Source organism: Equus przewalskii, chromosome 12 (genome assembly GCF_037783145.1).
Source record: "Equus przewalskii isolate Varuska chromosome 12, EquPr2, whole genome shotgun sequence".
In the NCBI taxonomy this organism is placed as follows: domain Eukaryota; kingdom Metazoa; phylum Chordata; class Mammalia; order Perissodactyla; family Equidae; genus Equus; species Equus przewalskii.
Window position 1 is genome coordinate 41896688 of NC_091842.1, and position 10972 is coordinate 41907659.

The window sequence follows — 10972 nt, forward strand, 5'->3', positions numbered from 1 at the left end:
GTTTATCTTCAGTGAAAGTTTTTGCTTACAGTTAAGGATGAGTTAGTTTTAATAAATTGGTTCTAGTAAAATGAAATCAGTGTTAATAAATTAGTTTTAATAAAATGAAATCCAAAGGTGAACAGGTGCGAGCTGGGCACAGAGCAGGTGGAGCCAGTGTTCACAATGGACAGGCTTCTAAGGATGGGGGTTGTGGGGGATGGGGCCAGAGTGGGGGGGATGGGTGTGGCTCTGGCTGAGGGGCCGTCCCAAGGTGGGGGACTCACTGGCCTGGTCATCGAGTTGGAGAAGGAGTGCCTTGGCCTGGTGGAAACGCACTTCCCTCCCTGGGGGGTCTGAACAGCTTGTGGGAGAGGCAGGAAGCAGTGAGGTTCAGGGCCCCGTTCTGAGCGGGTCTGCGGTGACCTGCCAGTGCTGGAGATGTGGGAGGGCGGAGGTCTGTGGAGGGCGGTCGGGTGTCGAGCCACCGAGGAGGACCCGAGGCTCTGTCTGGGGCCTGTCCCAAGGTTGACCTGCGGTCTGCACCGCTCCCAGCAGGAGGCGCTGGACACATTGCCTGGACTCCACAGCTGGCGCTGGAGACAGCTGGTAACTGAGAGAGCGGAGGGTCCCGGGGGGTCATCCGTGAGGTGGCGTCCTGTCCTCATAGGCAGGGAGGGGGCTGATGAACCAGGACAATGATGGTTTCAGGACTCGGGCTTTCACTGAAGCCCAGCTCGGGCGTGGAAGTGTGGCTGGGCCGCGTAGGGAGTGGAGACCCACAGAGTGCTTTTTAACCAGTCTCTTCTTGTCTTGTTCTGAGGGCGCTTTGGGGGGTCTGCAGAACTAGGGTGGGGGGGGTGGTGATAGCCAGGACCTGGCCAGCGCTTGGCGCTTCCTCAGGGCCTCGCAAGCTTAACGCCCTTGTCCCTGCTGTGTTTGTGCTGGGTTGCGGGTTTTGCATCTTCTGATGGCGAGAATCTCCTTTCCTCTGAGTGAGAGCTGTCTGATGTGCCTGGAAAGGCAGCAGGACCTAGGGGATGACACAGGGACACAGGTGGCGAGACCTCGATTCTCATCCTGCTGCTCAGCCGTGTAAGTGAGGCCCGAGCCTCGCGGTCTTCTGGGCACCTCCTTCCTAAATTCTGAACCTGTGTGAGTGTGATGTTGGGAGAGACTCACGTCAGGTTTTAATTCGGTGTCGAGTGCTGCCTGTTACAGCGACAGAGGGAGTGGGTCTGCGTTGTCCCTGTTTACATACGACAGACAAGCGTCAGCGTTTCAGAATAGACACTGTTATGCAGTGTCCGCTGATGAAGTCTTGCCCTCCGCATGCAGTCACTCGACTTCAGGACCCGGATTAGGGACAGTTGGTGCCATTAAATCCATTTGGCTCATCTGCAGTAAATGGACAATTCTCTTCCTTTTTTTTCCTTTTGATTGTGCCAGAAGCAGCAATTATACTCATAATCCCCAGTGAAAATAACAGCTGAGAAACGTCAGGAGGAGTGCAGGTGGCCTGCAGGTATGTGGCAGACAGGGACAGGCGTGGAGCCTGTGGCCGGCGTGGGGGCTTTGCACGCACGGCGTGGGCTCTCTGGTTTGGGGGCAGGACGCCCGGGTGGGACGCACCCTCCCTCACGTGGACGTGGACCTGGAGCAAACCCTACAGTTTTCTCGGAGGACGTGGCCACTGCGTTACCAGAGTGCTCCGTCCTGCCTTTCCCTCTGCGGGCCCACGTGAGGCCCCCCCTGTCGGAAGGGCTGCTTCACTGAGCGGGGTCCGGCGGGGGTCCGGCCATGCAGAGCATGTGGCTCTGCTCACTCCTGACTTCTGTGTCAGCCCCAGGTGAGTACCCTCTAAATCGGAACCCAGTCGAAGAAGTTTCCATCAGTCCCATGTCAGGCTCCAATTCTTAGCTTCCTCGGGGAAACCAGTCACTCTGAAAAGTAGATCTCCTGTCTTGTTTTGGAAAAAAAAATCTTGTTTAATTGTTTTTAGAGTAACACCTGAAGAGTTTTGTAGCCTCACCACCACGGGCAGTTGTGTCCCGACTTCCGGGGACGACGACACTCAGCTGTTCTTACGGTTTCTTCTTCTGTAAAGTGCACGCTCACTCCATTGTGTTTGTTTAATCTTTTATGACCTTCTATGATGTTTAGTGACTTTCTCCATAAAGCTTGTAAATACTTTTTAAAAGGCTTGTTCTCGTAGTCACTGTAAGTTTGGCTTCCAGAGCAAATGGCACTTTAAGACACGGCATTTCACAATTGGTTTATTATGGTTCGTGGGAATGCCGGTGGTCAGTTTTAAACATCCCACGCAGAAGAGGGGAGAATTCCTTCCTTGTTTGTTTTTCTTTAACTTCTGGTTATGAAAAAGTTCCAACTAATATGAAAGTGAAGCGAAGGGCGGCCTGCACCTCCGGGTGCCGTCTCGGCGCACAGTTCCGGCACCGGCCAGGCTGCCGTTTGCTGCCCTCCCCTTCTGCTCCGTTACGTACAATCCGGGCATTCCCTGTTCCATTCCGAAAGACTTCATTACGTGCTTCGGAAAGATCAAAGTAACTACAATACCGTCATCACATCCAAAAAGTTAGGATGAGTTCTATCAAATATTTACTCAGTGTGCCAGTGTTGCCACTCGTCGCATAGGTTTGTCCCAGGAGGGATCCGACCCGCTTGACGGATGTGCCCTTCCAGTCTCTTTAGAGCCGTCTGTCCTCTGCCTTCCCGGCTGCGGAGTCGTGTCCCGCCGTGTCGCAGACTCAGGGAGCACCGTTCGTCCTGCTTGGCTGGCGGCTCCCTCCAGGCCGGGTGTCCCCGGCCCTCATCCCCTGGGCTGGCTGCGTCAGTCGGCTTTGCTTTTGGCAGGGACGGGTGTGGGCCTGTCTGGCGTGGTGGTCAGAGGGCCCAGGCTGCCCCCGCTTCCTGCCGCAGGAAGGTGGCTGAGGCGCCAGGCCTTGGCAGCCTGATCCGTCTGTCTGTCAGAAAGTTCTCCATCAGCCGCGCCAAAGGGCCCTGTGGGCTCCGTGGTCACTGTCTGCACTCGTCCATGGGGTCTGCAGGGGGCAGTGTTCTAAGTCTGTCACTCTGCTGGCTTTTGTTATCAGGGGCTTTTTATCAAAGAAACTTGCCCTCAACTGCTTGGTTGCTCCAAATCCAGTTTCTCCAGGAGAGTCAGACTAAACTCTTTGTTCTTTCCCTTTACTTATCAATGTCCAGAATGACTTGGTTCCCAAACACCCTAGAGGACTCCTTTTAATGTCATTTCTAGTCACTCTGTTGACACCACTCAATAGTAGAGTTCACCTTCTGTAGATTCTCTTCTTTTTTTAAAAAAAACTTCTATGTAGGCAATCGTATTTTTTCCCACTTCAAACCCTATAACTTTTCTGTGTTTCTCTCATTTTTGCTATGGCTAAGACCTCCATATGGGTTGGTGTTGAATGGGACTTTCAAAACCATGTAATTACAGAAAACTTAAAGCATACTGTGAAGGCTGAAAGAATTGTGTAGTAAAAACCCGTATGTGGGCCACCTAGATTCCATAGTTTCATCATATATTTTGATAGATTTCAAAGTAAATGCCAGATATCAGGGCACTTGCCCTAAATAACAAAGGCTTCAGTGTGCAGACCCTTAACCAGAGCTCAGTGTGTGGCGGCTTTTTCCCTTGACAAAGAGTTCACACGATGAAATGTGCAGATCCTAAATATACATTTTTAGGGTTTTGACAGTTGCATACACCTGTGTTGTCCAGACTCCCATGGAGATCCAGACATACACCATCACCCCGGAAAGTTCCCTCCTGCCCCCAGCCAGCCACTGCTCCCACCGTGCAGGACTGTACCTGCTCTGTGCCAAGACTGGGTCTGCGTGAGAACCCGCAGGACTCCTCGTCTGTGCGCACCCAGTGAGGAGGGAGGGTTCGCTTCCGGCCGAGCTGCCCGGCTGACTTTCCCAGGGACCTGCCCAGCGGACAGCTCTCTGCAGGGCACTCGTGTCCTGTTCGTTCCACACGAGAGTTCCTTGGTTTTGGTGGCTGGAGGGGAAGGGCCATAGTTACCTGTGTGAATGACAGTTAGAGGACTCAGCATGTCTGAAAACTGAAATCAGAACACAGACCTTAGACAGTTAACATTAGGGAGGCCTCTGTTTTCTCACTTACAGGCCACAGCATTTTTATGACGATGGTAGTACCGTTTTCATCTCTGTCGTTACTAATATAAGGCACTTAAGGCAAAATCTTACGTTTTTGATTTATGTCCAAAAGAAAATGGTCCGTGTTTTTTACAGTGTACCTTCTAAGCACAGTCTGTGATGATGACCAGCATTCTGTCCGTGCCTTGCTGAGGCAGACGGCTGAGTGTCCCACTGAGTGAGGGCCATGGGTTTCCCTTCACCCCGGCACGGGATCGCTTGAGTGCGTATTTCCTCTGAAATCTTTGATTGTGCTCAACACTCGCCCTGTGCACACAGTTGGGGCATCTTGCTGTTGGGAAAGCTGATGGACTCGGGGCTCTAAGCTCAGCACAGACAGCCTGGTGGGGGGGGGGGGCTGCTCCCTTGGCTCGCGGTTCCCCACCTCCGCCATGGCTGCAGGAAGTCGGCTGTCGTGCACCCTGTCACTTCTCTGAGTGGGAATTCCAGTCTTCTCTGTCTGCCCTGGAGGCTGTGTCCTTGGTCTGCAGCAGATGGCTGCGACGTGCCTACACATGCATCCTTGGGAGGATATTATCCTGCTTATGATTCCCTGAGGTTCTTGAATCTGTAATTTATGTCTTTTACCAAATTTGGATAATTTTTGCCAGTGTTTTTCAGTTTTTCCTGCTCCATTTCTCCCTCCTCTCCTTCTTAAGCGTCTGTTCTCCAGCTTGGGTAACTCTGGGCCGTCTTCATGTTCACTACCTCTTATTCTCTGTCCTCCAATCTGCTGTTAAGCTCACCTAGTAAAACTTTAATTTCAGGTTTTCCTTTCCAGTTCCAGACTTTGTTTGGTTCTTTTTTTACAGTTCTGTTTCTCTGCCGAGTTTTCCCGTCTGTTTATGCCTTATCAGTGCATTTTCCTTTACATCCTGAACCTGCTGATTGTGGATGCTTTGCCTTGTCTGCTTGCAGCCTGCATTCGGGGTGCAGAACGGATGGAGAGTGGAAACAGGTGAGACGTGCAGTATGTCGTGTGGTGAGAGTGTTCTTGGGTATGCCCTGTCAGGATGGTCTGAGGCCCAGTTGTAAATTTCATGTCCAGGGAAGGCCCCCCCTGAGAGGGGGCATCTGAGCAGAGACGTGACCAAAGGGCCGTACGGATGGGTGCTGGGGCAGAGACTAAAGGTGGGCCTGGGCCTCCAGCAAGGAAGGAGACCCCAGGGAAGAGAAGAGGGGGGCACGAGGCCATCAGTGGGCTCTGACCGGTCCCGTCCTCTCCTGCGGTCTCTCTGGGGTCACTCCTGTGGCATTTCCCGTGATGACCTACATCAGCTGACCTTCTCCTGTATGCTGATCCTTCTGGAGGAAGCATTTCTGAAATGCTCCCTGATGCATCGAGGACGTGAAGCCTGAGGGTGTCACTGCCCCTCCCCGAGTTGCTGAACCACCACCCCAGGCTCCTCTGTGAGTGACTTGAGCGAGACTGTGGCTGCGGCCATGCCCACTGGGCCCTGGCTCTGTGGCCGAAACGTCTGCCCTCCCCCTCGTCCCTGTGTGTGTATGGTCTGTGGGGTGGGCTGCGCCTCAGCAGCATCCTGGCCTCTGGATGCAGGAGCTGCCTGTCACCGCTGACCTCGCTGGAGGGCCAGACAGAACTCTCTTTCAAAGGGATGGGGAAGCCAGCTGGGACACACGTCTACTTGTTAGGACATGTGGACAGACAGAGCTGTAGGGAGGGAAGGAAGAACGCTGGTGTGTCCACTGCACGACCCCCAGTGGAGATGGTGTCTGCATGGGGCAGAGGCTGGATGGCCACCCTGACCTCTGACCTAGGTATGTGCCACGTGGAGAAGTATGTGTCACTCCTTCCTACTTTCCAGGTGATCTGGCCCTCCCCATCATTTCTGACGAGCACATGTGTTATGTAATGACCAGACCTGCCAACCTCTCCCGTGAGCGAGGCCCCACCCTCCCTCATGTGACAAGTGCATGCCCGTCAGCAGCCTTGAGGACGCCCGGAAACAGTGTTCACTGAGTGTGTGGGGAAGATTCAGAAAAGCTATGATTGCAACTGGGTCGTCCTTACAAGATCATGTGGGGACGAGGGCAACACCCACTTGAGCGGGCACAGATGCCCCATGTGCTGACAGCCCGCTCAGACGTGGGGTTCATTTCAGCGGGCACAGATGGCCCACATGCTGACAGCCCGTTCAGATATGCGGTAGGGTGACACCCCACTTCAGTGAGCACAGACGCGCACGTGCTGATAGCCTGCTCAGATGTGGGGTAGGGTGACACCCCATTTCGGTGGTCATGGGGCCTGGGGTGCATGTGGGTGGGAGCTCGCCTGGCTGCTGGAAGGGTGCTAGCCTGGCCACCCATTCCATGCAGGGCTGTGGACACACAGCGCCTCAAGCAGATGTGCCTCTCGGACTGGCCAGAGCAGGGTCTGGGGCTGCTGCGTCCCCCTCAAGCCGCATTTCAAGCCCTCAACGGCCCCCTGTGGCCAGTGGGCACCAACGGCACAGGCAGATCCGGAATGTTCCCATCGCTGTAGACAGTCCTGTGGACAGCGGTGGCCGGCACTTCTTTGGGATTCTGACAGTCACTTTGAGACAAGCTTGGGCGACTTTTCATGCCCAGGAAACAAAAGACAAAGGAATGGTTATGCAGCATGCCCTTCAGCCTGATGTACATTAAATATTTGGAATATATTAACCCTAAAAATCTTTGGGGCTATGTCTAATTTCCGTTGACAGGAAGTATTTTCCTATTTATCCAAAACCAATAAAGCCACCTCAGGTCATTACTGTGGACTCTGTTTTGGGCTGGCTGGTGACACCTGTAGATCTAAGCAACAGGGGACACCTGGGGCTAGGAAGTCTGGTTGCCACAGCAACTGTTAACCAGGACCATGGACGGAGGGTCACCGTGCAGGTGGGCGGGCTGCACGGGTCACTTCCTGTTCCCAGCAGAGCCCAAGGAATCCTTAAAACGTATATTAACAATTTGCTAAACGCTTCATAATTGGGAGCATGCAATTTAAAATGATTTTATTTAAAGCATGAAGCCTTTAACCAGCTCTTTCAAAAATACCTGCTTGCTAGAAAATGTGCTCCCGTTCACCATCTGATCTCTGGCTTAGATCTCATCAGCTGAAATGCACAGTGTCCCGTGGCCAGCTTTTCCTTTTAGCGGTCAGGCTGTGTCCATGTGCTTCTCATCGGCTGCCCAATAGCAAGAACAGCAAAGCCAGCCTTACATGCCACATTCTCCTGATGCGAGATGTGACCAGGTGGCTGGACAGATGGGGCTCATGTTCAGAGAGACCCGCCCAGCTCCAGCTGTTTCTGGAGGATTCCTGGGCAGGCCTGGCTTTGAGTGGGTCCTGGGACCAGGCGGGGGGCAAGGGGCACAGGAGGCTCCAGACCAGGCCAGCATGAGTGAGTTAGGCCAAGGCCAGGGAGGCGGCAGGAGCATGACCCCATCTCTGGGGTGTCGCCAGTGTCAGTGCCTCCCGGCCCCTTAGAAAGAAGGATGAGCCCGAGTCTGTCCCCTTAGGGCAAGGGCAGCTCTGGCAGGTCACTCTGACAGCTGGAAGGGCAGTGGGCTCCTGCAAGGCCCTCCGACGGCACCCTCCCTGCAGGTGCTCGTGTGGCACCTCCTGGTGTGGCTGGTTGCCATGGTGACAGGGTGTAAGAGGGAAATGACCAGGTGAGCAGGCCAGGTGGGGATTCCTCCTCTCGGCTGGACAGGTGTGGGCAGGTTGTGGGGTGGCCCCCATGACTTGCCACACGGATGCTCCATAATGGGAGCCTGGTTCCAACACTGGCAGGAGTTCGCCTTCAGATTCTGTCTCTGCTTCCCTTACGTTTTTCACTTGATCTCCTTTTGCATTTTGTCTCAGTGAGAGAGGAAAGCGTCTTAGCCGGTCGGTTGGTATCATGCGCCTGTCACGACAGCGGTGTTTGTAGCAGTAACTGGCAGCACGCGGCTCTCCCAGCTCCCGTCTGGGTGGCAGCTGGGCAGGCAGCACTTGACGCACAGTATCAGGGAGGCTCCCTCCCCTGCCCTTCTCTCAGGGAGACACACGGCAGGCAGCGAGGACTGTCCTCTCACTGATCCGTGGCTCCACGCCACAGGAGTCGGGGCTCCAACGGGCCCCCTCGAGAGCCTGCTGTGGCCTGATTGGGCGGGGTGGCTTCTGCATGTGGGCCAGGCTCAGGGGGTGCACACTCCTGACCGTAGCTCTGCTTTCAAAATGCACTTTCCCTGAGTGGCGTTTCCATCACACACAGTGAGCAACAGTGATGCAGACTCAGGCCTGGCCTTGTGGAACAGTGACGTCGCGGGGGCAGAGCTGTCAGGACTTGTGAGAGGCACACCCTGAGTCCCCGGCCACCTCAGTTGTTCAAGCGAGAGGGGAAGGCTCTGTCCTCCGCCGGGACCTTGCTTGCTGCTTGGAGCCTGCAAGACGTGCCAAGGACGGGCCTTTGTTAGAGGCGTGCGCTTTGCAGACGTTAACCACGCAAGGTGCTTTCACTGAGTCAGAGATGCACGGAGAAGCGGAGTCCGTGGGCCATGCACTCGTGGACCACAGACAAAGTCAGTGATGTTCCCGGTGACTCAGGTCCCAGCGCCTGTGAGGTTCACATGGCCCAGTGGGGGTGGCCTGCCTCCCTCATGATGGACAGCCCGGGATGGTGGGCCCTACCTTTTAGACACAGACCCAGGCGGCCCTCTGTAGCTTGGTCTGTGGAATCTGAGTGCCTCTCCCGCCATCTGAGGTCGGCTGAGGGGGACCCGGGATCAGAGTGAACGGCACCTGGTGTCATAGCACCTGCTGAGTGAAGTCTGAGCTGCCCGCCTGGCCCTGCCACCACACTGCCATGCTGTGTGCCTGGGCTCCCCCGCCCTGTGCCCTCCCCAGCAACTGCTGCTGGCCCGTTGGACCTGGGCACACGCCCACCATGAGACCCCAGGCGGGGCAGTAAGAAGGACCCAGCACCATCCTTGCTGATGCCAGAGTCTGAGTGTCCCCCACCACCAGGTGGTGCCAAGGACAGCGGGCCAGGATGCTGGCACTCCCACAGCTGACCCGTCACCCTGCAGTGTGCACCACCCCCCGCCCTGTCTCACGCACTGGCTTTCCTGAGCCCTCCTACACGTGAGGTCTGGTGCTCCATGACCAAGGAGGGGTCGCTACCTGTGAGAGGCGGGGTCACCCCGGAACTGCGATGTGGGGCTTTCTTATCCCAGAGCACAAAAATGGCCACTGAGTTTCCGCAGCCAACAGCCCACCTTTGCCACGTTGGTGGCTGTGCAGACGAGACCTGAGACGTAACCCACGGAGATCCACATAGTCACTTCTTCGAGCTCCAGGCGCTCTCCAGGGCGTCATTAGGAGCCGGGGCGGGCGGCCGAGGGCGGGCGCTCGGCGCAGGAGTGACAGCCCATCAGGAGGGAAGCGCTTTTCTCCTTTTCCTTGTTTTTAACCGTGAAGCTAATGGGTTTCCCGTTCTCACGTGGATGGTGGCTGTCACTTTTGAAGGATCTGTGCGTGCAATATTTAATTGCTCTTTCTAAGTAACTGTAATAGTTTCGAGGATGGTAACGAGATCTCGGTTAGTATTTTCTTCTGGAGCGGGCATCTGGCGGCTTCCACCTCTGAGATGATGTTCAGGTGACATCTGCCTCCTTGGTCAGAGGCGGCTTGGCCTGTGTGAGTTGACCTTGATTCTGGGCGATCTCCCCAGGGGCCTGGCGCGAGCCCACCCTCTGAGCCCCCACAGCCCAGTGGCCCTCTTGTCGGCCGCAGTGTGTCTGCTGGCCTCCCTGTCTCCACTCTTCCCACCCGGAGCAGACAGTCAGCAGGACTCTCCTGGAGGAGCAGCCAGGCCGCACCGTGCTGTCACCGTGAGGGTGCAATGCCTGTGGGCCGTGCACCCCGCGTCTCCAGGCACAGGGCAGACCTCTGGGTGGTGGGTGTCCTGGGCCCTCAGTAGAACAGTGTCTGCACTCTTTCCCACGGCCCTGAGGAGAGGGAGACGTGAGCAGCACTTCCACGTTGGCTGTATTTGGGGGGCAGGTGCCCCGAGCGGGGCAGAGGAGTGAGGGACCCCAGATCCGAAGCTGAGCAGGAGCCCAAGGATCTGTGCTTCTGTCTAAACATGCCGAGGGTCCAAACTCAGCTCGTGTCATGGGCCTTTGCTCAGATGCCGTGTGTGGCTGCCTGGCAGGCACAGCCAGGCGCCCCGTGCCCTGGAGTTTTAAACAGTTGTTCAGCAGCGTAAGCCTAGAGAGCAAGAGCGGGGAGAGCGTCCGCCTGTTCTGACCGCTCGCATCTGCTTGGCCGAGGCTTGTCCAAGCATGCAGAGGCCTGAGCTGCTGCTCTCCGACCTGGAGGCCATCGATGGAGTGTCCCCAAGAAACATCCAATGCGGTAGAACCTTCCAGGGCCCCCTCGAACTGAAATTGTTATGTAGGTGTTTGTGCACCAAGTGGAAGAGCTGGGGACCTGTATCCCTCCAGAAAGGGTCTGGGCACAGGGGGCCCCCTGAGTAGGGACTTCCAGCTGATCAAAGGCTCATAGTGGAACCTCTTAACTGTTCGGGTCGGCATTTGTCACGGTTGTGAGCACGTCCTCTAGGCTGTCCCCTGCCCAGCCCAGCAGGCGATGCCCTGGCAGTGTGCTGTGCCATCCGTAGGCACACAGCCTCTCGGCCGCGGGAGGACACCGGGCAGCGCACTGGGCCTGTGTTTTCCTGGAGATGCCTCCCCCACACCGAGGCAGAGAACAATGGCGCTCCTTGTGTGAGCAGCACAGCTGCCGAGGACCAGCAGG

General features: G+C 55.9%; 1 protein-coding gene across 3 annotated transcripts in view; it reads left to right on the top strand.

Annotated features, from left to right (window-relative positions):
* LMF1 (lipase maturation factor 1) overlaps positions 1-10972 on the top strand; it is a 92895-nt gene that overhangs the window by 35727 nt on the left and 46196 nt on the right. The window contains exon 1 of one of the 3 annotated variants that reach the window (XM_070567114.1): positions 648-5140. The exons of the other annotated variants lie outside the window; for them this stretch is intronic. Coding sequence (XP_070423215.1) covers positions 5077-5140 — 64 coding nt within the window. The 5' untranslated portion in view covers positions 648-5076. Of the gene's footprint in view, positions 1-647; positions 5141-10972 lie in introns of those variants that run through there. 3 annotated transcript variants of the gene reach the window in all.